We start from the raw sequence: 26,980 nt of genomic DNA, 5'->3' as shown, positions 1-26,980 counted from the left end.
TAGATTGAACACTGACTCTCATTTACTTCACAACTCCTCCAGTGTGTCCTCCTTTTCCACTGTACAAGAGAAGCAAGACCTGTTCACATTACTGTTCTTCCCTGGAGTCCCCTACATATCCCCCTGTTTTCTGAGTGCAGCTATTGGTTGTTAACAATGTTCATGTCATTGAAATTCAGCCAAGACTGAAAACTTATGATAATATTAAACATTTTGATTTTGTCGGAACGTCAAGCCGAGAAAAAGACTGACCTAATTGACAGAGTTTTAAATGAAGACAGTCTGAGCTCAGGGTTCCTTTAGTAGCCCAGTTGTGAAGCTTTTGGCCAGTTGTCATGGAAATGCAGATGTTCAAAATTTGTATTGCAGCATGGACGGTGAAACTGGCACTATTCAATTGAAAAGAGAAAATTTATCAGCATCTAAAACTGATTAATTGTCTAAAGTCTTTTTTTTTCTTATAAAAATGTCAACTATTATATCGAATATCAAATTAAATTTGGGTTTTGTTCGTTTGGTTGGACAAAAGAATGTTGGTATGTTATATGGTTAGTTGGGTTGTGTGATTACCAATTCTATGGTACATACATTATCCCAAATATAAAACTGGGCAATTTGATAGAAAACAATCCTTCTTCAATGTTCCTCACAGCTGTGGACGAAAAAGAAATTGTTGATATTGTTAGGAAATGTGAGAACAAAAAATCTACTGACTGTGATGACATTGATATGATGATACTGAAAAAAAGTTATTGATGGAATATCAAAACCACTCACATATGTATGTAACTTATCATTCCTAACCGGTACATTTCCAAACAGAATGAAAACAGCAAGTCATTCCTCTGTATAAATCCGGGAACAAACACCACTTCACAAACTACAGACCTGTCTCACTTCTTCCGCAATTCTCCAAAATTCTTTTCAAGAAACTTTTCAATAACCGACTGGACAAATTCATTGATAAACATAAACTACTTACTGACAGTCAGTGTGGATTCAGAGCACACAGATCAACATCACTGGCTTTATTAGAATTAATTGAAGAAATCACCAATTCCATAGAGCAGAAAAAACCTGCAGTTGGAATATTCATTGATTTAAGGAAAGCATTTGACACAATAAATCACGACATATTAATAAAAAAACTGGAACGGTATGGCATCAGGGGTATAGTTTTAAACTGGGTTAAAAGCTACTTAAGTAACAGGAGACCGTTTGTGAAGCTGGGAGATTGTTCCTCTTCATGCTTGGACATAACTTGTGGTGTCCCCCAGGGGTCAGTCTTAGGACCAAAGTTTTTTATACTCTATATCAATGACATATGTAATGTATCCAAAGTAATGAAATTTGTCTTGTTTACTGGCGACACAAATATCATTTTTTCTGGAGATAATTTAATGGAATTATTGCAGGACATCACAACAGGAATAAGTAAATTAAAAATATGGTTCAACAGTAACAAATTATCATTAAACTTGAACAAATCCAAAGTAATATTATTTGGTAACAACAAGACAAACACAAATAATTATTCAAATAAATTGGGTTATTATAGAAAGAGTTAAGGAAATCAAATTTCTTGGAACAACTATTGATGAAAAACTCAGTTGGAAACCACATATAAGAACCATACATTCCAAGTATCAAGAAGTATAGCAATATTAAACAAAGTCAAACAGTTTCTAGATCACAATTCACTATGGATTCTTTACTGTTCACTGGTTTCACCTTATTTAAGTTACTGTGCAGAGGTATGGGGCAATAATTACAAAAATACAATACATTTATTATTCATCCTCCAAAAAAGAGCAATAAGGATTATTCACAAGGCTGGTTACCGGGATCATACAAATATATTATTCCTACAGTCAGAAATACTCAAATTTGCAGATCTGGTGGACTTTCAAACGGCACAAATATTATTCAAAGCAAAAAATAATCAACTACCACATAATATTCAAAACTGTTCACTGAAAGAGAAGGGAGTTATAATTTAAGGGGTTTATTTAATTTAAAAAATTATAGGGTGCGCACAACAAAGAAGAGTTTTTGTATTTCTGTTTGTGGGGTGAAGCGGTGGAACAGTTTGAGTGAGGAGATCAAGGGATGTCCAAGTATGAAGTGTTTTAAGAAGATGTACAAAAATTTGATTTTCACGAGGTACAGGGATGAAGGGGATTGATCACAGCTGGGTGTTGTGAATTTGTTTACTTTATTTGTTCTTTTCTGAGTTACTGTCTATCTGTTTTGATTTTGTTTTGTTTTTCAATATCTGAATTAAATATTTAGATTAGTTAAATTAATAATTAATATGACAGTAAATATATGTATATATATATATATATATATACATACACATATATGGGATTAAATACGTTTTTGCTTCAGCCCACTCCTTTTCGGACATGTAAACGCAAGACCACTTCGTGCAAGACCACACTTTTTTTGTTTTTTGTTTGTATTGTAAATTGTTTGCTTTTGTATTATTATTACTTATTTATTTATACATTATTTTTCTAATTCAGTAGCTTTACACTTGTTCTTGTTACAAATACTGTTTTTGTTTTGTTTTCTTCTGCTATTTATTTATTCATTTGTTTGCATGTTCGAAATAAAGATTACTAAATTACTAAAACTAAAAAAATAAATATCTTACAAAGCACGGGAGCTTCCTGGATTGGCTAGTTTGTTGTTATTTTGTGACCTGTTCTGAGCACAGATAACAGTACTGGGCCACCCCATTATTCAGTTTGCTAGCTGGTTTGCTAGCTATAGTAGCTGTAGCCTTCAGTGTATAGGTTGTTGACTCATTTAATACTAATGATAAGTTAGCAAGTTAACAGTTTCATTAACATGGAGGACTAAAGGTGACTAAACATAACACAAATAAAACATCAGATAGATTTTCATTGGCACTGGTGGTTGTTTAAATAGATTTAGAAGCGTTTCTGAATGGTTATTTAACACTGGAGAAAAGAACTCCCATGATCCCATGCTACTTCAGGGTGTCATCAAAGTCTGTCTTTGTTAATGTTTTGATCGAGAGACCGGCAGAGGGAGAAATTACATACTGTGCACTTAACTGATTAATTGTTTGGTCTGTCCTTGACAGTGTGTTTAGAGCTCAAATGAAATATCTAAATGTCTTTTTGTCTTACCAGTGAACCAAAAGGATACGGACCAAAGATATTTTAATTTATTTTCACACAAGACTTAATAAACCTGCAAATTCTCACATTGTACAGGCTGGAACCAGGAAATTATTGGAGTTTACCCCAAAAACCCCCCAGCTAAAATGGCTTATCGATTATAGATATTGTTGCCAGTTCGTTTCAAAAGGTTACAGCTCCAAAAAAAAATTATCAGAGTAACTGATAATAAAAACAATTGATAGTTGCAGCCCTAGTGGACGGAACAAAATACATCAGGCTTTGCAGGTTTGCCGACTGCAAACACTCAAAAGTTTTTCCGTGCAAAAGTCTGTAAAATCAGTTTGTTAAAAAAAGAGTCCTCAGTGAAAAACTGATCACGATCCCTGCGCCATGTCAGACAAGTCAGGATCCAACTCGTAGGAGGCGCTGTCCAGTTTGAGCCGGAGGTACTTGAAGTCTGGCCTGTCGGCGGGCTCGAAGCTCCAGCATTTCAGCATGATTTTGTAGAGAAAGTCGGGACATTTGGTCGGAGCTGGCATCCTGTAGCCGTTGGTTACCTGCTGGTACACTTCCTGGGTGCTAAAGGCTGAGGGAGAGCAGAAACAGTAATGAGAGGTTAAATATTCCTTTCCGATGAAATACCTGTAGATACACCTTGAGGCTTTCTCAGTATAATTATGATAGCATGTTTGAGAAATTAGGTCCTCCTCTACAGAGGTCGCTGCGTTCGCCGACATGTTTCTACAGTAGCCCAGAACAGACAAACCAAACACTGACTCTAGATAGGGACATTAATGTTTTTGCATCGGCCATCATAGTAAGCAAGGGCAAACACAGATTTTCACGCCCCATGTGCAGTAGATAGCTGTGGCTGGAGGCATTGTGTTTTCAGGTTGTTCCTCCGTCTGTCCCATTCTCGTGAAAGCCTTGAAGGAATTTCTTCAAATTTAAATGTCCACTTGGACTCAAGGATGAACTGATAAGATTTTGGTGGTCAAAGGTCAAAGTCACCATGACCTTGCATCCATGTCATTCTCGTGAGCGCAATATCTCAAGAATGCCTTTAGGGACTTTCTTCAACTTTGGCACAAAAGCGCACCTAGACATTCAAAGGAACTGATGAGAATGTGGTAGTCAAAGGTCCAAGGTCAGACGGGGAGACATATGGTCATATACTGAATTGGTGACACTAATCTTGAAACTGTAGCACATGCTAACAGGTGCTTTGCTAACGGTCTGTAACATGAAACTGCTTCATTCGACAACAATAACATTATGCTATCGGAGAAAATAGGTGAGCACTCAGTTGCAGGTGCTGGGCAAGTTGGCCATCTCCAACATGCCAAACAGAGTAGGAGAAACATTGATTTGTAACGTGAAACTGTTTTATTCAGTGTTTGTTACCAGTTTTAATGTCCTTGTCTGTTTGTTTTGGAGAGGAAGAGACCTTTGTGGATAAATCAGCTCCCAGTAAAAAACTCCTGAGCAGTGAATACTGAAGGAATTCTAACCAGGAGGAGTTTCAGCTGGTTGAATTCTGCAATCCTCACTGCTAGATACCATTGAATTCCCCTAAATCTTACACACTGGCCTACAGATACACTGATCCGATATCATCAAAATAGATGGATCGGGTATCGGAAAATGCAACCTATACCTGAGGCGATCCTTTCCCTTTAAATCTATTGCAACGCGGGCTACGTCATACGTCATGGAGCGAAGGAGAGAATCTGCTGTATGGAGGTATTTCACACTTTCAACTGCTGTTGCACAATTGTTTATTTTTGCTAAAAATAATCATTGCGTTCATCATTGCATTAATCTGTTTCATCTTGTTTCATTTTATCTTAGGAAAGAACTGTGTAGTCATCAATGCCTGATGCCTCTAGTCTTTTCTCTTCTACATGTAAAGGTATATAGCTTTTTAGGTCAACCATGGTATTGGGTATTGGCTGATACTCAAAGCCACAGCATCGGGATCGGTATCAAAACTGAAAAAGCTGGATCGGTGCATCTCTACACTGGCCCTTAAAACTCATAGATACAGTCTGTCCTTTATCATTGCTTTTACGCAGCAACTGTGCACCTCTCTGCTAAACCACAGACCACACAATGTATAAATATATTTGCTAAGCACAGTGGTTGACTTTCATTTCCCGAAACACATCTATCAAAATGGTGCAACTTTATACGGAAATTGTTTCTTGATGTCATCGTCTTGTGAAACCTCAAGTGCTGTTATTTATATTAAAGCACTTTGGAAGTTGAAATGGGCAGCATGTTAGTCTTACTATAAGTCGCCTTATGAGGGCGGCAGGATTAACTCTTCTAAGATCACAGTCTCAATTAGTTCAGGCCTTTTATTGTGACAGAGATGATGCTATGTTGCTATGGATTTTGTATCGATCAGTATGGATAAGATGGATGATTATAGCAAACAAAGCCTGTTTCAATGTTCATATGGGTATGTGATTATTGTTTTGAGGCAGACTTAATAAATCTAATGTGTGTGAGAGACAAAGGGGTGTCAGAACTAAAGAAACTCAGCAATAGTGAATAAGAACAAATAAAAGTTTCCACCACTGGTTTAAAAAAGCAAAACACAAAAAACACAAAGAAACAGAAAACACTGTACTTGGACCGTTTAATAAGTTTGTGTCCTTTACCAGAAATAATCATGTTGTTTGTTCTGTGTGACTTAAAGTTGTCTAACAACAAATGATTCAAGGAATACTGAGAACAGTGTATAAATAAAGATACCGTAAAGCAGCGTTTCCACTTAACACTTTTATCACTGTACCCTTAGACCGTACGCAACCTGTATGGATGTGTACGTAAACTAAAGAATTGTTTTGTTTCACCGTAGACAGTACTCTTAATGTAGGTGAGATTGCTACCAGATTGTAATAGCCGCGTCACTTCTCCATGCTGTTCACGCTGTATTTCCTCTTTACCAACAATGTCAGCACCTCGCTGATCGACCACGGAACAGGTTGCATGTTTGCATAAAAGTTTGCTTAAATCACACATCTACTTGAAGATCTAATCATTGCACAACTACTAAAGATGAAAAGGCAACAAAAAAGCCTTTCAGTAGGCAGCGACACTTGTGCTGGAGACCTTTTTTTTTGGATTATAATTATTTTTCTTTCTTCTTCTTTTTGGTCAATGTCAAATTTTGCTACTTTTCCGTAATTTTTGTCTATATCATATTATTGCAAACTCGACTGTTGGTCCAAATGTCCTGAAACTTTCGCAGGATCGTCTACAGACATTGCTGGTCTAAAGTTTTGATTTGTCAATCCATTTGGGAATAATACATTAAATATTTGTCTTTCAGTTCCATTTTATATAAACACTCATAAATCAAAAATGGCGTAAGCAATAGTAACCAAACCAAAGCAGTCTTGGGATATTCTGCCACTAGAGGATTCCACAAATCCCAAAAGTTTACATCTCAAATTCCACTAGAGGATTCATATGAAATTTGGTTTGCACCATCTAGGGTCATGACTGAAAATTTGGTGATGACTGCTTTAAGTAGGCATGACTTATTACAATCAATTAAACTTTTAGACATTTTACATTCCAAACTTCTTGTCAGTTAAAAAAGAAAGAGGCATTCATGTGCTTGCAGTCCACTTGCACCACAATAAATACTGTTTGCTTCTTTAATTTTAATTTATTATTGACTAACGTATGTAAACCTGCCACTGCAGGAACAGGACTGCAGTGTTTCTAGCATCACCGTCTTTTATTGGATCAGTGTTCTGGGTACCTCAGTAGAGGGGTAACATAAACTGGGGGCATATGGAACGATTCTTTTGGTCGATCCATCACTTTTGACAACTGAAAAGGAAAAATAAACGTTCTAATGTGTTTCAAACTGAACTGAACCAGACTGCTTATTGAAAACAAGGCTTAAGAGTTTGTCCCAACTAAGGACATCACATGGGGCTTTGTCGAGTGAGAAGGAATGGAAAGCTTTCTTACAGGAAAGAGATCGATTGTAATTGATTGAGTGCCATTAATTATAATTTTAACACGTGTGAGCCCAGAAATCATGTCATTTCACCAACCTGGGTATGGAACACCTCCATATGTGATAATCTCATAGAGCAAGACACCGAAAGACCAGACGTCTGACTTGTTGGAGAACTTCCCATGGCTGATGGCCTCAGGAGCGCTCCACTTATAGGGAATCTTCTTATCTTCTGTGATGTAGAATGGCTCCTGGATGAGAAATTTTTGTCTTAAAAAGCTTGATTTGGCTTTGAAGAAGACCCTTCATATGTCTTCCTTCCTCCCTTACCTTTATCACTCTGGCCAGTCCAAAGTCGGCCACCTTACAGATGTAGTCCTCCCCCACCAGGACATTTCGTGCCGCCAAATCTCTGTGGATGCTGTTCTTCTCCTCCAAGTATGACATCCCATCAGCCACCTGAGCGCCCATGTCAATGAGTGACGCAACATCTTGACGCTGCCCCTCTGGACCTGAAACAGGAAAAATCATAACAGAGACAACAATCAGCACCGAGAATCAGACCCCAAGCTTTGAAGTTATGACCTTCAAAACGGACAGACTGATCACACCACAGCTGGCAAAAAGTAACCATGCACAAGCTTTAACCCTCTGACCTAATCCTGGGGCACAAAACTCTGTTTGTCATATAAGATGGAAGAAGAAGAAGGAAGGTAAACTGAGGTTTACTTCTGAGGAAGCTGAGCAGGCTGCCTTTCTCCATCAGCTCAGTGATGATGTAGTAAGGCGCGGAGGCCGTGCAGACAGCAAACAGAGAGATGAGGTGACGATGGCGGAGACTCTTCAGGATCTGAACTTCCCTCTGAAACTCACGGTGGTTCAACTCCGAGTCTGGAGAGACAAAGAGAGAGAATTACAAGGATGGAGAAAAATAAGATAGATGAAATAGAGGAACAGACGTAAAAGAGGAACAGAAGAGGAAGAAACAAACAGAAGGAAACCATAGAAACCACAGTGAAATCTGATTGTTTAACAAACATGACACACTTGTAGCAGTGGGATTTTCTTTGTTTCGTAAACAAGTGGACGATTTTAGAACAGAGATGTTCATGTGGCACCATTTTATTGCGACTGTTTCTTTATCTGTTTTTAATTGAATCATGCTAATCATAAGTAGTGATTATACAATGCATTGTGCAAACTTGGAAATATCTGTGGATTTGTTGGTAAAGTTTATTAAAATAAGAAACGACGATGTTGACAAAATGAGAGAAAAGCCACATTACTTTCCGCTTCTACTAAGAATGAAAAAGATGAAGAAAGAGAAGAAACATATGGAGCTGCAGATGCTCAGAAGATGCAGAGAACATGGTGTCCGTTGTGTTCAGCCGTGTGGAAAATTGGACCATGGAGCTTCTCAATCTTTTTACACTTGTCAGACTTTTTAACAAGAAAGAAGAACATAATGTGTGACAGCTGTGGCTCAGGCGGTAGAGCATGTCTTCCACTAATTGGAAGATTGGTGGTTCAATCCCCACAGGCCAATAGAGTTGGCACGTTGAAGTATCCTTGAGCAAGATACCGAACCCCAAATTGCTCCCGATGGCTGTTGCATCAGTGTGTAAGTGCAACTTGTATGGTAGTGTGATATGTAACGTTCAAGCGCTCTGAGTGGACGGAGGACTAGAGAGGCGCTTTTCAGGCGTTATATAGGTCCATTTATTGCTTTATGTAGCACAGCTAAATGGCTAATTATATTATTACGTTATTATTATATACATTTAGTGTACATGTGTTATATGTATTTAATATATGCATAATATACTTAATATGTTATATTATAAACACCCTGGGTCTTCAACAGGGGGTCCGTGACCCCTAGGAGATCCTCAGAGTTACTGCAGGGAGGCGCCAAATTGCTGTTGGATAATTTAAGTTTTAATTTAGGTCTTTTTTTGTTGTTGTTGTTTTTCAAAGCTAACATGTGTCTTAAAGTAGGGCTGGGCCGTATACCGGTTCGTACTGAAAACCGGTATTTATTTTCGTTTTGTTATGAATTTTTCATATACCGCAATACCGGTGAATAGCCCAAACAACGAGTTTCGGTGGGGACCCATTTCACCGCTGCACACCGCAGGCGTTCTAGAGCCGGTGAGTGTAAGAGCATAGAGAAAAGTTTAGAGGCGAGAATGGCTGCCGGAGAGAGTTCTGAAAGCGAAGCAACTGTACACGTTGCTGAAGAAGAACACGATGACCCAGAAGAACTCATACCAAAAAGAGCAGTGTTTCCCCTATATGCAACTAGCAGCGGCACACCAACGCTGCTGAAATATGACTGCCGCTGCTGATTTATTTATTTATTTTTTCCCTTCTTAGCTCTTTAGAAACTACCGTTATATTATTTGGCGCTACGGACGCTTCATATCCAGGCCTCTAGAACAGGTCTATACCTTGTCCTTTTATTAAACTAAATAGCCTCATGTTATTTATCTTATTTACAATTCTCTGCTCTCTGTATCGCGCATGGCAGAGTTTCGCCCCGATGCATACACACACACACACACACACACACACACACACACACACACACATATAGGTGAGCACGGCTCGGGCTGCATTTTCCTGACCAAAGCCGACCCGAATCCGGGACAATTATAACTGAGCAGGGCACTAATGGAGTGGAACCTGTGTTGCGTTCAGGCGTTGTCATCTAAATAACAAATTCCAGCACTTGAATAGGCCATAGGACAACACAGCAGCATGTCAAGTGGGCCGAACCCAAGCAAAATACCGTCAAATACCGTGAAACCAATATGATTTTTTTAAATATTTTTTTTAAAACGTGATATGAAAATTTTGTCATACCACCCAGCTCTATCTGAAAGTACACATTAAGATGAATTCAACACATTATTAGCAAAGATAAATTGGCCTATTTACAACAACAACAACAACAACAACAACAACAAAAAGCATTTAATTTTCAGTACACAATATTAATTAGAGGCTAACTGTTCCCCATGAATCCTTTGCAGCACTTAGTCTGTTCATAATGTCAAAGTAAACTAGTCAGCGTACGTTAAGTGTACTGTATGGACATTCTTGTGAGCCACAATGGATTGTTTTCTAACTTTTCGAAGAAGAGACTCTGACAGAGTGGTCCACCTCAGAAACCACCACCGAAAGTGCAGAGGGTGAGGCTAACATACCTAATGCAGCCTACTACAACTGCTGCTGACTGAGCAGCTACAGGAATCGAGACGAGACCTAAAAATATAAAGAGGTTGTTGTTGTTGTTGTTGTTGTTGTTGTTGGTTGGAAAGAACAAACAATTTTGTGACATTGTATAGGGTCAGTGTTCAATTGTTTAATCAATTCTTAAAGCAGTGTCTCCTTTTCCACCATTTTTGTCTCAAGGACCTCAAATCTAATAACTAGGTTTACGACACAAATATGACTTTACAGACAAATAGAACGATTAAAAAAATCCTGTTTTATTATGTCGAAATGGTCATATACCAGTGTTTCCCAACTGGTGGGTCAAGGTCTAAAAAAAGGTTGCAGGTCCATTCTGAATGGACCACAAGTGACTTGTAAATGTGTCAGATTTGTACAAAACACACTTTATTTCAAAGTACAGAGAATTTCTGGCACAGAGCTTTTATTTTGAAGTGCTGTTTCTTGCTGTAAGCTAGCTCGACGTAAACTATATCTAGAATCATTAACAATAAACTGGCCTGAGTTTCAGTCTAAAGGTAGCCTTTGAACAATGATTCCTGGAAATGATGACACACATAAGTGTTTTACATTATTACTGTACAGTGAGTCATCAGGAGGTTAATCAGATAAGGGAGCTTCTTGACATGTTCATTTTGTGGCTTTGCTTCGTGCTTCTAAAATGGCTCACCTGACGACTCCCACTGTACTTTACAAATGTTTGTTACACACAATTGATCCAGTTGTTCTGGATGAAAACAAATATACTGGACTACGGATACTTGTCCTTTATATCTATCAAGATATGATTATTTGCAGCTATTAATCGTGGACATACAGTATCTGTATAAGTGAATGGTGTACATAGATTTCATATTTTATTCTGATCATATTTGTATTTTCATCTTGTCTCATTTTACCTTGTTTTCTATTTTCCTGCTGTTAAATGAATTTCCTCAGTGTGGGATTGATAAAATTTTGTCTTGTCTCATGCTGCAGACAGCCATCCAAAATTTCTGGCATGGCAGAAATCCAGCCGACAGTCTAAAAGTTGTTCAGGCAAATAATCAGGTGTCGTGACCACAAAGTGCATGTTGCAGATATCTGACCTGGATTCTAAAATTAGTTGAGGGCAACCACTTCACGGTTCAAATGTGGTGTCATTTGAAAAGTGTCTGCCTGATTTAATGCACAAAAAATTATCACAACATCCATGGTTCAATCTCAGCTTGAGACATCCATTTGTCCTGGATGAAAACTACATTGTGACTATTTAAACATCAGAAAGACAGAGATTAACATTAGCTCATTCAATATGATATATTTACTCAAATAGAAAAGAGTTTCACTGCCCCCGTGTTGCACAACACGGGGGCAGTTACTTAATGAACAATACAATCGTGTCTGCAATTCCACACATAACAACACTGCCTGTAAAGCCAATTATGTATGACAGCAAAGAGGTCTATCAGTGGGGATTGCTATGATGGATGGATGTCTACATTCTTATTCTGTCTCTCATCCAGTTTCACTTAAATGTGGTCTAACATGTTGTAGACAATGCAGATGCCTCGTGCAAAAACTCAAAACATTAAGAGCTTGCAATTAGGGCTTTAACCATTCTCGGAACCCATCGGCTGTATTCGGCATCTGACTTCCGGCAGACGGCGATACAGCCTCTGGGGGCAGACCCCCGATTTTTTGGCATTCTGGTTTGATTTGGGCAGAGGAGGCGAATTTCCGTTTCCGACTTCCATTTATATATAAGTAAATATGCTGAACCATTGCGATGGATTCAGAGTTTGCAGTGACGCCAATTATGTTCCACCTTGTTAGTTCACCGCACGGACCGTTTAACCTGGCAACAACTGCAGCCGGCTCAAACGTGATTAGTCAACATTTTGCGGACTTCAAACAGCCTACAACCGGAAACCAGGGCTCTTCCGCTCTTCTTCCGGAGGCAAGATCTCCGGGGTTTGCCTACAGACTCTACATTCACTGAATGTAGAGTCTGTATATAGAGACTAGGGCTTTAACTAACAATTTTTGGTTCATCTGCAAGTCTATAAAATGTCAAAATTGTAAAATTTGCCCATCAAGAAGCCAAGAGAATGCCTTCAAATTGTTTTTTTTTCCAGACCAGCAGACAAAATCAAAAGATAGTCAATTTACAGTGATGTAAAACAGGGAAAATCAAAACCCCTTCACATTTAAGAGCACCAATTTTGCTTGATGAAATTGCTTTAACAATAATTTGATTGATCTAAGTTGTTGTTTTTGGACAAATTGTGTGAGCACTACCTGTGATATAATATATTGTCAAAGCTTCACTTACGCCCCTTTTCCACTGCACAAAAAAACTCAACACCTGCTAACATCAAGCTTTTCAATGTAATGGGAAAGGCTACAATCAGCATTCACACTCAGGTCAAATGACTTTGCAGTAGTCACAGGTAATTATCAGCTCCAGGTCTGATCGGCATTGATCGAAACACCACATTCAGGTGAATGTGCTACTTTTAGTCTCTTAACCAGCAAGATGCAGTGTTGTGCCACCACAAAATACTGTCCGTCTTTGCCCAGGCAGCACTCAAACAGCGATCCAAATGAAAAGGCAATCTGCCCCAGGTCCGTTTACACACCTTTGCTCTCCTGGCAATGATAAAGGAGTCTATAGTCTATTTTTAGCAGGTTTACCTGTGTTTGAAATACCGGCATGCACCTGCTAATTTCGGTGTCAAAGGGGTATGAGACGAACTTCTGTTAATGGGAATCAAACAGGAAGTAAAATGTATCTGTTAAATGATATGCACACCTGTGAATCACTGTCTGACTGTAATCCTTTTTCAAAACTTCTCATCTTGATTAAGCCTGAAATTTAAACTCTAAATACTAATCAACACTTTTATCGATCAACAAATCATTGCAACAAACTTTTGCAGTGCGAACCAGAGCAAAAGCAGAGTAATAGATTGAGCTGTTGCACCTTAAACCACAAATTGTTCTTTCCCAGCTGTGGGGGAAAGTATCTAAAGACATTTACCAAAGTTTACTTGTACTTAATTTACACTTGCACTCCACTATATTTCAGAGGGAAACCTTGTTCTTTTCACTCCACTGCATTTGTGTATTACCATTTACTGTAAATTGATAAGTTAACACGGAAAGCTTTTCTATTTCCACTTTAAATCAGCCTCGGATTAACAGAGATGATAAAGTACCACTTTTGATGATCTTGATGGCGACGTTAATGTGGTTCTTCCAGCGTCCGCGGTAGACGTCAGCAAAGTAGCCGCTGCCCAGCTCCTCCTCCAGGGTGAACTCCTCTTTCGGGAGCTCCCACTCATCCACTGTAAAATGATTCAGATCTTGTGTGGCGGGTTTTTTCTGATGGAGGAAACACAGGCACACAGTTGTAGATTATAAAGGGACACAAATGCAGCTTATACATCCACGCATAAAGGCAGGATTTGAGTATGTCTGACACTTGGTCGAGAATACCATTGACTGTTCTACAGTTTTCAGAAAAATAACTTACAAAGTTAAATACATATGTAACGGACAATCTTTGAATTCAATCTCTGAATCACTGTAAAATTTTGAAATATGAAATGTGTTAAAATACATCGAGTCTAATGGGGAGTCATCAGATGTCTCGTTTTGTTCAACCAACAGTCCAAAACCCAAAAAGATTCAGTTTACTATCAAATACGACAAAGAAAATGAGCAAGTTCTCATAATTTAGAAGCAAAACTGGGAAATGTTTTGGCATTTTTGCTTGAAAAAGGACCTAAGTGGATCATCGATTATCAAAATAATTATTTATTATATAATATATAATAATATATTTCAATCGACTACTAGTTTCTGCTCTAGGTGAAAAGATCTTGCTGTGATAACAGAGCACTTTCATGGCTTACAGGACAGGTTTGCAATTCTTCAGGTAAAACAATACAGTTGTCAGGTGCCCCAATGAACGCTGCACACAATTTCTGTACTAAAAATGTCCTTCATCACTTCATTAGGAACACAACAGAGAGACCAGTATGAAGAGCAGGAATGACTCATCTGAACATTATGTTCATGTTTCCTGATTTGTTGTTGGGACGGAGATTAGCCTCTTTAGTTTTGCCCTGACCAAGTGAGTGACAAATTGTCCTGCTGACATTTTGAGTTGACACAGAAGCTGTTATAGTGGCTGAACATTAAAGGAATAGTTCGGATCTTTTTAGGTTGAGGTTGTATAGGCTACTTATCCATAGTTAGTGTATCACCTACAGTCGATGTCAGTTGGTAGTCCCCAGTTTGGAGAAGCAGGGAGGAGTACCGCCAACAAAACTAAGCAATGTAGTGCTGTGAACCAGGGCAGCGACACAACATATTTTAGCCTGCTAAAAAAAATTCTTAATCAGTTCAAGTATGCGCTAAGATAGTGATTTCTGTCAGGGAACTGAGGTCGTTATATCTCTCTCTTCAAACACAGACTCCAATGAGAAAAACTGTGATTTAACATCACTGAACACAGGAGCTGCTGGTGTATGGCTGCCTTGATCTGTTTGTTTGTTTGTCTTATTGTGTGACTGGGGTGAATCCAAACCAACCCCTTTAAACTCCAAATTCACACAATAACAAACTGACTAACTGATCGAGGCAGCAGCAGACCAGCAGCTCCTGTGCTCAGCCACCTAAAATTACAGTTTTTGTCAATGTAGTCTGGTGGCTTTGACAAGAGCGTAGATTTGTAACTTAAACTATTAACGGCTTTCCTGTTGGAACGCACTGCCTGATGGAAGGACATTTGTGCAAGATGGGATATGAGAGGCTGTCAGAGAAATACTGTGTGAGTCTGCCCTTTTAAGATGTATTTAACCTTTCCAAATGTAGCGTGGTCACATAGTCACATATTGTAGGCTGGAACTGTTGTTCTTTCCATGACATTAGTAATAGCTTCTTTTTTTTTTGCCTTAATGATACAGTAAGAGAGGAATGTTTGTTGGGCAGTGGAGCGTTGTCTTAATGTTGACATAGGTGCTGGTTTTAGTGAAATATTAATGATTTCTAAGATGCTGTTGAGGACATGGAACCAAAAAAATGCAACCATAGGGCATAACACAAAGTCATGAAGGGTTGCTTCTGAGAAATGACATTTAATGTTTTAGATTATGTAAGATAGTGACTGGCGTTCTTTGAGCATTCGAGTATATGTTCGAGGCTTTCTTCCCATATGTCATCTGGTATTTGAATACTTATTTCTTTTTCCCAACTGGCTTTATAACCTTTAGAAGATGGAGAGACGGATGATAATAGGATGTCATACAAGTAGGAGATGGAGTTAATTTGGTTTGGTGATGTTTTAAGACAGTTTTCTATTGTTGATTGTCTCTTTTGTAGTTTTGTAAAGGAGGCAACTGTACCTTTAATATATAGATCTTTGACACTATGTATTCCTAAGTCACTCCATGTAGAAGAGAAATAGGCTTAAGGCCGAAGTGGGATTTGATTTGATTTGCCTCCATATATTTTGATGCTTTTACTTTTGTACTTTTACTCAAGTAAATTTTTGAATACAGGACTTGTAACAGGGTTTTTCTGCACTTTGGCATTGCCCCATCAATGCAAAAAGCTGATGTAGAAGTTTTGACACACGTAGGACTTGGTGCAGCTTTTGTCTTTCATGCATTGTAGTTTTGATCCATTCACACCCTGACAACTTCTGCATCTTTGTTGCATGATTTCATTTTTATTTATTATTATTATTTATTTATTTGTGAATTTTGCGTTCAGACTCAGTTGCAAAAAACAACATAATGCAAACAGAAGGAAGCAGAATAATGAACAATATACAACACTCTGGCAACAAGTTTATCTGAGTTAACTCTCTGTCCACACTTCTTGTTTTTACATGACCAGAAATAAGAGGAACAAACAAGCAAAAGACAGAAACTGAGTCAACAGAGGCTGTCCTACCCTCTTGCAGGGGATTCCCAGTGTGCCGCTGTTGCTCAGGCTGTTGACACAGTAGTGCTCCACCAAATCGATCAGAGAGTCGAACTGTTGGTTAGGCTCCACGTAAAAATGATTGTCAACTGTACTGAGGACCTTAAAATGCTTCACCCGACTGGCTGACCTCACTGCAGAAAGATTAACACAATTCAGACATAAGCAAAGGTGGTTCAAAAAAGTCAGACACAAAAGATCCTGCCCCTCCTGTATTTATATTCTTTAGATTTCTCTTAATAATCGTAAACAAAGTGTTGTAGTTTAATCTGCTACACAAACAGCCCCAGTAGATCCCAAAGAAATGAAAAAGACTGAGGGACATTAAATTTAAATTCCCTTTTTACTGTTCTTCCAAATGTTTGTCTTTGATGAAAGTTTCTGTCAGTTTATTACAACCTGAATCTTATTTATTGCAGGTTTTGCAGGTTTGGCTATCGTCACTTTGGAAGCCACTGTTGTAGGTTATGTCCAAAGGTGCGGATTAGTACGCTGCATGAAATAATGGAAAACATAAATACTGACATTTTCTGTGGTTACGCTTGTGCTGTTGCTCTTTAAAAGGGCATCAGGGAAATGCCTCATTACTGTAATACACGGACAGGCACGTAGATGGAAAGAAGAGAATTTCACCACTTTCTAGTTAACACAGCGATCACACCTATAGGTCAGCACATGTCTGGGTGTCGCACAGTAACATCCAAATTACATTTCTTTAGTTTTTATTTGTTTTTCTGTTTGGATATGTGCCACACTACTCTTAGTCAACTTGAAGGAATTGACACCTAAGTGAGACAGCTGCCAAGCTGTAGAACACTGCAGACCAACAAACAACAACACTGGTTGTTTTCTGGTGAACCAGTGCAGCATTTCCACCAGTGATTGTAGCACCAAACCTGGGTGTTTTTTAACTGACACATGGGGGTGTTTTCCAGCATCGTTGAGGCCACCAAACCTGGGCGTTTTTCACCAACCTGTCCCTTCTTTTTCAACGGCTTACGTGCCTCCAAACCAAAGTGTTTCAAGCTGAAACATAATGTTTGTGGTTTTGTACCTAAACCTAACCACACCTTCACTACAGTGTTCTTGAGAAACATTAAATTTCAACATATCTGCTACAAAATGTTGTACAAATGTAACGTACCTGTGATTTGAGGTATACTATGCAGAATTTTATTTTATTTTTTTTTTAAAAACAATGTATTCTCTCATATGAAAGTAATCCCTCTCCGTCATCGCTTAAGACCCACTATGACTTATTTTGTTCTTATTTTGCTGTGTTCAGACATTCCTGGGCTCAGTACACAGGTGAGGTTATGGCTTTATAAAAACGTAACGACCAGGTGCCCGGCTGTAACTAGCGTGCATCCAAGAGGAAGTTGTGCAAAATCATGGACGCAGTGCTGAAAAATTGCAAATATAGCAAAGCAAAAAAAATGCCAAGCAGAGTGAATCTAGAGGTGTCTTTCAATTTCGCTAGCAATACTGTTTACAATAAGGAACCAACAATTACTGCATAGCAAACCTTTAAAGACCAGAACTATAACATGTTAATTAGGGATGCGCGATAAGATCGGCACGTCATCGGTATCGGCCAATATCGGCTTTAAAATGAACTCTCAGTATCGGCCAACATACATTGAAAAGCATTTTACTTCATGTCTCCATCTGCTGGTGGGCTATCATGATGAGAGTATGCATGTATAATATGAAGTTAATTCCACCACAGAAGAGACTTGATGATCACTAAAATTAGGATCGGAAAAAAATGGATATATCTATCAGTATCGGTTATCGGCCAAATAAGTCGTTATATATTGGCATATTGGATATCGGCAAAAAATCTAATATTGTGCATCCCCAGTGTTAATCACTGAATAAGCTTAAGAGATTCTGTTAGTTGGACTCTGTCTTTGGAGAGAACCAGGGTAGCTGTTTCCCCCTGATTCCAATCTTTGTGCTAAGCTAAGCTAACCCTTTGCTAGCTGTAGCTTCATATTTATCCTACACATGAGGGTGGTATTGATCTTTCATCTAACTTTATGCCAGAAAGCGAATACGTGTATTTCCCCTAACGTCTTGCTATGTCTTTAACTAACAGACAAGTTGAAGTTCAGCTGAACTGAAATAATCTCTGGGTCAGGTTGTTTTCTCCAAGTGCCTTGCAGCTAGAATTATATTTAACTTTATCAAACGTGTTTTTAAATTTTTATTCTTATAGTGAGAATGGCCAAACAAGCTGGTTGTTCCTGTGACAGGAAGTAAGGTAAGGAAAAGTGTGATATACTGGACTTAACAATTATATTTTCTGTATCTTTTAGCACAGTGCAATTAATCTTTTTTAACTTTTTCAATTACTAACTTATAATTTAATTTATTGCAAGGGCATACCTTAAAAGAAATTATGTCAGTACTTTTGAGATTTGTTTTTGCACCCTTCTTTATATGGTGTATTTGTGTACTGCTGCTGTGACAGGCAAAGTCCCAGCAAGGGATAAATTAAGTATCTATGTTGTTCTTCAATAAGACTGCGTTTGATTGTGTGCATGTGGGAATCTCTTCCTAAGGTCTTGGATTCCTCATACCTTTCTTGCCACAAACTAATTTCTTATATTTTACAAATTTCTTCCCCCTTATCTCACTCTCTTACAAAACACATCCTGCACATTTTTTTGCTCTTCCCTTATTCTATTTTAAGCCAATGACATAGCACACCTCTTGTTCTCTTTCTTGTCATCCTCAGTCAGCCCTCTTCATCTTGTCTTACCTGAAAGAACGTATCCAACTTTGTCTTTCTCGCTGTGTCGTATGAGGAAAGCTCCGTTGTCATTTCCTGGTGCCATCAGGTGGCCTTGGGCCTCAAAGCGGTTCATTGTCCCAAAAAACCATCTGAATCAAGACAGGAAGCCATAAATGAAAGTAATTATTAGGAAGTGGCCTCATGGTTTCAGACTCTAACTCTGTGGTAACCAAAATAATCTGCGTTATTGCGTAAATGGTACACGATACATTTTGAAGATAAGTTTTGTAATAATCTTAGGTGTATGAAAGATCTGGCAATTTATTTTTGATGTTGTTGAACACGCAAAAGTCTGTACCTGTGGATATCCTGCGATCTGGTTTCAGTTTTCAAGGTCTAACTTTGAACACTCACAGTATCTAAATATGTCACACGTTTTAGCAGGTGCAAAAGCAGAGTACAGTACAGAACACACAAAACAAAGAAAGCATTTGCTGCTGAGAGACATCTGGTCTCTGATGGTGGCCTGAAGCTGAAAGTAGTGTTGGACAAGCAGTGAATGAATGCGTGGAGTCCTCTTTGCTCTTAATGCAGTTAAAATGCATTTTACATTAACAAGACTTTTGCAGTGTCACCTGCAGAGCAGTAACTCCAGCTGATCTTTTTTTGTACTTTAAAGTGGAACTTATCTGTGAGTTTATTTCTTATCTGTGCATTTACTGGTTGCAGTTTTGGTTCTACAGATGGACTCGTAGCATTCATGGTTAAAACAGTATTTAAGATTAGATCTGCTGTTTGTCATGAGTGAAAACCACACTATGTTTAACAAATAAGGCACCTAAAATTAATCACCAGCTGTTTTTAATAATCAGTTAATAGTTTGTCATTTTGCAAACAAACTTTCAAGCATTCAAATGTGAGGATTTAAAGCTCTTTTTTCTCATATACAATAGTTTAGACTACACAATATCAGCCTGATTATAGCCATACACAGCGGTCATACGGTGTCGGTTCGGATCCTGAACAAAAACGAGTGTCATGTGCGATAATCCATTGTTTTATTCCGTGCAGTGTGTCATAGTACACAACAACCGACGCCATGTCTGGGACGCCTCACGACACCCTGACAGAAAGTCCAACATGTTTGATTTTCTTTTTGTCTTCCATGACTTCTCCCGTCACAGCCGTCACTTTGAATAACAGAAACACAGAATATAGTATTGTTATGTTAAGGCTGCAACTAAGTTTCACCATCAACCCTGAGGTTACTACTTAAAAGGTCCAATGTTTAGGACTTAGGGGAGTATATTAGCAGAAATGGAATATAGTAAAGTAAGCATGTTTTCTTTCGTGTGTAATCACCTGAAAATAAGAATCCTTGTGTTTTCGTTACCTTAGGATGAGATGTTTATAATTACATAGAGAGTGGGTCCTCTACAGAGTCCACCATGTTGTGCCGCCATGTTTCTACAGTAGCTCAGAACAGACAAACCGAACACTGGCTCTAGATGGGGCCATTCACATTTTTGCATTGGCCACCGTAGTTAGCAGTCCTCCAGTACGACTAGTGTCTGAAAAGCAGATTTTCAATGTGTAGCTGCTTCATTCAGTGTTTTTACTGGTTTAAATCATCATTTTTGTTTGTTTTGGAGTAATATAAACATAAAATCATATAATATCTCTATATATCAATATAATAATAATAATAATAATAATAATAATAATAATAATATAATCATTCATAAAGACCTGCAACTCTATAATTATTTCAGCCCCCCAGCAGCTGCTGAAATGTGGGAATAACCTCACATAGCACACTTCCCATAGAGACAGACAAAACAAGAAGCGGTGAGGCCGAGTGTCAGAGTGTCAGCGCTACAGTTTGCATCACTGCTAAGAGACACGCAGACATGGGACTGACATTATGAAAGGTGTTACTGACAGTTCTCACAGTGTTGCTTACAACAGAAGGATGTTTCTGAGATTGAGTGGGAAGAAAACTGGTATTTGTCATGATATGAAGTTACAGCTGTATGAATGCTCACTTGTTATTAGAGAAAAAGGGGAATTAATACACGGCAGCAGGAGGTGGAAGGTTACTAAGAAGTCTGCATGGTTTTTAATCCAAAGCTCCAAACGCACAACATGAAAATATAAACTGAAGCTTTTTTTGTATTTGGTCCTTTAATTTAATTTTCTAGACTTGCACATAAAAAACAAACAAAAACGATGGTATGCTGAGTATCTTCATAGCATAGTAAGATACTGTACATACCACATACCTGTCAGGTCCTCTGTGTTGTGCATGGTGCAGTTTAAAGAAACTGGAATGTGTGACAACATAATTAAAATGTTTCCTGCCCCTTCCTTCGCTCCATAAAATGTGTTACCCGACACGTGTTGACTCCAGCATTTCAAAGAAATGCAAAGACTTTACCCTTGACGAGGAAGCTCCAGGAGCAAAGTTTCACTTTTCATAGGTTCGGCCTCTGCTGTAAAACACCAGCTGAGGCTGAAGCCAGCTGAGGCAGTAAATTAGATCAGCTTGAAATAGTTTTGTGCCCAAGAACCCAAAGAATCGTTGGCTGCCCTCTGCCTTCTCTGGGGGATATCTCCAGCTCCAGGTGCCTCTGCAGAGCCAAGATAATCATTAAGACTGTTCCCGCCTGGGTCACAAACTGTTTTCTCTCCTGCCCTCTGGTAGGAGATAGAGGAGCTTTAAGTCACACGGGCCGCCAGGCTAATAAATCAAAATATATGGAATAATCAGTGCAATCCACTATTTATTTTTTCTATTCAACACCTTCAACATCTTTTTTCTTCTTTTTTTTTAACACTAGTTGTTTCTGATTTTATGAATGATGATGATGGTGATTACGTTGTTTGTTTTTTATTTGCTTGTTTTAATGAGTAGTTGGCACCTGATGAGCTACATGAGATGTAGCACACCTAATCTGGATGTATACTCTTTATGCAATGAGCATAAATGCTCTCTGATTCTAATTCTCTTCATCATATAGAAATATTGAGCTCAGCTTGAGACATTGCCGTCACAGTAGCTACCATGGGTACCCAAAGAACCCATTTTCATTCGGATATCTTGAGGTGAGAGTTCAAGGAACCCCTTTAAAAATCGCCATGCCAGTTTTTACTGAGCCAAAGTTTAGTCTAACCTTTGAGTGTTCCTTAGCCCCCTTCCTGACAAGCTTGCACGGCGTGAATGCCTTGTGTGGGATTTATACTTCTGTGTCAGATTGCGCCATACTATGGCGTAGGCTTAGCGTCCACATAGAGCCTACGCCGTACCCTATGCTGTAGCCTGACGTGCACCTCCCCAGAAATGTAACTACACGTCGTGGCGACGAAGACCTCCTGTCTATTTTTGTAAGCTGAAACCATTTCCCTCAGTGGAAACAAAGCTTTTATTGACTTAGATTTCACAGATAAGAAACAATAAATTGTGAAGACAATAAAGCCTCCACAAAAATAGCATTTTAAGTCTTGTGTGTGATTTATCCTGGCTTCACATGAGCAGAGGAAATCTCCACTCGTCGCTAGGCTAATTTATACAATGTAAAATGCCATAGGCTTGTCTAGGCTAATTTATACAATGTAAAATGCCATAGGCTTGTGCTACTAATGTTAGCATATCGTATTTGTTTGGAAAACGTGTTTAGTATAAGACAGTTGTTTTGTCAGTGAACCTTGTGAGTTGTAATGGAGCCAAATTNCGTGTATCTAGATACGTATTGAATCGTCTATCACAGAGAGATTCCCAACCCTATTAATAACGTTAGCATGTTGTGGGCCTATTTGTTGAAAAAACGTGTTTAGTATAAGACAGTTGTTTTGTCAGTGAATGTTGTAAGTTGTAATGGAGCCAAACTGTGCACCGTTACCTTTGTTAAATGTTGCTGTTGTCCCTGGCTTCATATGAGTAGAGGAAAAGTCTGCTAGCCGCTAGCCAAATTTATACAATGTAAAATGCCATAGGCTTGTGCTAAAAACATTAGCGTGTTGTATTTGTAAGGAAAATGTGTCCAGATAAAGACAAGTGTTTGTCTGTGAATGCTGCGAGTTATAGTGAAGCTGATTTGTGTACTTGTGTTTGAAATTGTTGCTATGAAGCTATGTTTAATGTGTGTTTAATGTGTGTTTAATGTGTGTTTCGAATCAACTAAACTTTACAGCACTTCACAGAAACCCCATCGTCGACTAGTGTTTGGAGGTGTAACTTGCAGAGTGACACAGACACACCACCACACATGTATAAACACTCAAAACAGCATAGGCCACGTGTGTATAGGCTACAGCGTAGGGTCTGCACAGAGCCGGCACACAAGTATATATCCTGCTTTAGATCGTCTAGTTTCACAAGGTACAGCTGTCTTTGCCCTAACTCAAAATAAGAGCGCCACAGCCTACTTAAGACACTAAGATCAGCCTCCAGTTATTTTTGCTGGGGGCGGCAGCAGCAATTGCATCAGGGTGGGCATGGTCCCCCTGGTCCCCCCTTTAGATGCGCCACTGCCTGGTGACAATAATTTATTAATTTTTATGTCCCCTCCAACAACAGAGCCCCTGATCATTTGCTATGATTTAATAATAATCTCCATATTTTGCTCATTGTTTAGTTTGACTGGCTTCAGGGCTGAAATCATCAGGTCAAATGTGCAGTAAAAGTAAAACAAGGAACAGATTTAGGTCTGCTGAATGAAATTGCTTCGCAGTCATGGGTGGAAATGACACAGAAATACTTAATAAGTTAACTCCCTGAAACAGAACTCCACTCACGGTTGCATTTGCAGGGACTCGGCCCGGTCCAGGTAGTTTTTGGGCACGATCCCGGTGTCCAGGATGCACCCGTTCTTGTCGATCCTTCGCGCTTTCCACCAGTCCCCGTTGCGGTCCACAACACTGAACATGTCCCCCTCCTGGAAGGACAGCTCGTCAGTGTGCCGGGCCTCAAACGGCCACAGCGCCGTGTAGATGGCGCCGCTCTCGGGCACCCTGTCCTGCGGTGCCGGGCTCGGTGGGCTCTCCTCACTGCCGCCTTCACTGCTGCTGTCCCTCACCTGTCCTCCTCCTCCTCCTCCTCCTCCACCTCCACCATCGTTACTTCCTTCTCCTTCTGGTCCAGGAGGCTTTTTGTCGGTGAAAATCCTCTGCCATAGCGACTCCAGACATGGGCAAGCTCTCCGCAGACACTCACCCATAGATGACCATGAATTGTCCCCCTGTCAGAGCCGCCTTCCTCTCCTCAGCCTCGGAGCGCGTCAGTCGCGACAGCCGGCTCCACCTGTCGGACAGGTAGAGAGGATGGAGCGCGAGGAATCCTCGGAATGCCTTTACAGAGAAACTGCTGCTTCTGTGTTTGTCGTGTTGAGACTGTGACTCAAAGCACTGATAACTTCCTTATGCCTGGCAATAACGAAATGAACGAGAACCCCGCCTATGACCTGTCAGACGCGTCATAAATATCTCACGGACTGATGGTCCGCGCAGATAGGAGGCTTACCGGTAGGAGCCTGTGGGACAATTACTGTGAAGGTTTTAAGTGTGTTTACTTTATGTTAGTAATTGAAAGGCAAATATTACACCTCTTACCTATAACATTTAGTTTCTAGTTACTTTTCAGATTGGACATAATGCGAAATATAAATGAAGTGAGGTGTTATTTCCGGTTACAGTGATTCCCAGTTCCTCCACTCAACTTTAAAATTCATTGGAACCAGTTTGCACACAAAACTTTTAGTTTAGTTCAGTAACATGAAAGTTATGAGTACACCAGACACAATAAATGGTGCATGACCCTCGTCTGACTGGAAGTTTGTCAGTTCAACAGAACTATTTTCTAAAATAATTATTTTAATATTCGTAATCACAGGGAATACATATGACATGAAATTACCTGTTTTCTGAATGTTTATTTTTATATTTATTCAACACAAACAAAGTGATGTGTCAAAACTTAGTATGTTTATGTACAAACAACAACTATACATTGTAATTTTAAGGTCAAATTAAAGTAAAATGTTTCATTATTCAACTAAATTTCAATGTGCTCACTCTACTCAGATATTATTTGCACGCAAAACTTTCTATTTCAGTAACTTAAAAGTTTACATAAAATAAATGTGTCACAGGACCTTCATCTGACGTTTTTAGGTATGTTTAGTGAAGTAAGTTATTTAAAACCTTTAACTCTAGTTGTGGATTTAGATGATCATACAAAATATAAATGAAGTGACGTGATGTTATAGGTTAAAATTAAACATTATTAATCAATCAACTCACAGGTTCCTCTGCAAAGTAAATTAGCTCCAATTTTACCAGCTGCAGCATTGATGTGAGGAAAATATTAATGCATCAATAATTATAATTCAGTGGTAAAATATATATTATTCTAAAATGGGGCATTTTGCACAATAAGTTATTTTACTTGTGGCACCTTAATTTGATGATAATACTTTTGTACTTTTTAAAATTTTGAATGCAGGACTTTAACTTGTAACAGAGTATTTCTACACTGTGGTACTGCTACTTTTACTCAGTAAAAATTGTGAGTACTTCTTCCACCGCTGGGATGTATGGGTGGATAGATAATGTTTTGAGTCACTGGTTACCACTTTGTAGTAAGCCAGCCCTCATCAGGGGTGTGTAAGTTGTAACTAATCTCTTTTTTAATGCTTCATAGATCACTTACAGTATAATACGGTTCTGAATTCAGGGTGAATGAATTCAGAGTATGTCTGAAGCAGTTTATTTAAACTCTTGACTCTTAATTCGTCTGGGTTGGCTGCATGAAAGAAATGAAACCTGGGAGGGACCAAAAAAACCCACAAAGACATTCTCAGAATACCAAGCATGCCTAATTTATTATGCATTATAGGGCAGGGCAATATATTGATATCATATTGATACTTTGATATAAGAATAGATGTGTTTTAGAGACTGCAGTTCAGTAAAGTGATCTAATTTTCTAAACTTTCTAACTCTGTTCTATTATTTGCCTTTACCCAAGAGTCATTATATCCACATTACTGATGATTATTTATCAGTAATGTGCACAGTGGTGCAGTGGTTAGCACTGTCGCCTCACAGCAAGAGGGTTCCTAGTTCGAACCCCAGGGTGGGGAGCCCTTCTGTGTGGAGTATGAATGTTCTCCCTGTGTGAGACATGCAGGTTAATTGGTGACTCTAAATTGTCCGTAGGTGTGAATGTGAGTGTGAATGGTTGTCTGTCTCTATGTGTCAGCCCTGTGATAGTCTGGTGACCTGTCCAGGGTGAACCCTGCCTATCACCCAGTGTCAGCTGCCCCGTGACCCCTAACAGGATAAGCAGTTGCAGAAAATGAATGAATGAATATTGCATAGTGTAAATATTTTGTGAGATCACCAGTAGTCAACTCTACAATATTGTCGCAATATCCATATTGAGGTACTTGGTCAAAAACATAGTGGTATTTGATTTTCTCTATATCACCCAGCCTTAAATTTACTCTACATTTGAGCAAAATTAAACAGTTTTTACTGCATCTGTTACACAGATTTTTAACCTGGCGGGATAAAAGGTTACCATTTAGGCCGTATGATTTTTGACCTTAGCACAAAGTCCACCTACTGGAAATATTCTCTGGAAACAACCTTCATCAGTGGCCATGAGATTCAGAGAAAGTTTGTGCAAGTAGAGCTTTGGCGAAGAAGTTTGTGTCAGACTACGTGATTTTTATGTACAAGCTGCAGTTTTTGCATAATGTACTCGAGGCTTCGTAAACGAATACTTCAGCAGGGTCAACTGTTTGTACTCTTCTTATCATTGTTGGAGGATAGTCTCAGTAGAGGAGCTTCACGTAGGTTTCTCCTGTTTTCCATGACTGTGAAATTATT

The 26,980-nt window shown here is 38.9% G+C and overlaps 1 protein-coding gene across 1 annotated transcript; it reads right to left on the bottom strand.

The window, feature by feature from the left end:
* Nucleotides 1-2,321: 2,321 nt before the first annotated feature.
* On the bottom strand, nt 2,322-24,485 carry ptk6b (PTK6 protein tyrosine kinase 6b). Its single transcript, XM_050065158.1, has 8 exons — nt 23,885-24,485; nt 19,118-19,239; nt 16,321-16,484; nt 13,575-13,740; nt 7,867-8,028; nt 7,468-7,649; nt 7,235-7,388; nt 2,322-3,741 (listed from the first exon to the last, which is right to left on the bottom strand). Exons 1-8 carry the CDS (start codon nt 24,304-24,306, stop codon nt 3,530-3,532), a joined length of 1,584 nt encoding a protein of 527 aa, XP_049921115.1. The 5' UTR covers nt 24,307-24,485; the 3' UTR covers nt 2,322-3,529.
* Nucleotides 24,486-26,980: the final 2,495 nt, after the last annotated feature.

Source organism: Epinephelus moara, chromosome 16 (assembly GCF_006386435.1).
Source record: "Epinephelus moara isolate mb chromosome 16, YSFRI_EMoa_1.0, whole genome shotgun sequence".
Taxonomy (NCBI): domain Eukaryota; kingdom Metazoa; phylum Chordata; class Actinopteri; order Perciformes; family Serranidae; genus Epinephelus; species Epinephelus moara.
This window is presented reverse-complemented; position numbering and strand designations above follow the sequence as displayed.

Excerpts from the sequence above, each read along its gene's own strand:
- ptk6b (XM_050065158.1), bottom strand. The coding sequence starts at position 24,306 with ATGGGTGAGTGTCTGCGGAGAGCTTGCCCATGTCTGGAGTCGCTATGG. Across the intron at positions 19,240-23,884 it reads GAGTCCCTGCAAATGCAACC|ATGGTTTTTTGGGACAATGA; the intron begins GTGAGTGGAGTT and ends GTCTTGATTCAG. Across the intron at positions 16,485-19,117 it reads AGTTGGATACGTTCTTTCAG|TGAGGTCAGCCAGTCGGGTG; the intron begins GTAAGACAAGAT and ends ATCTTTCTGCAG.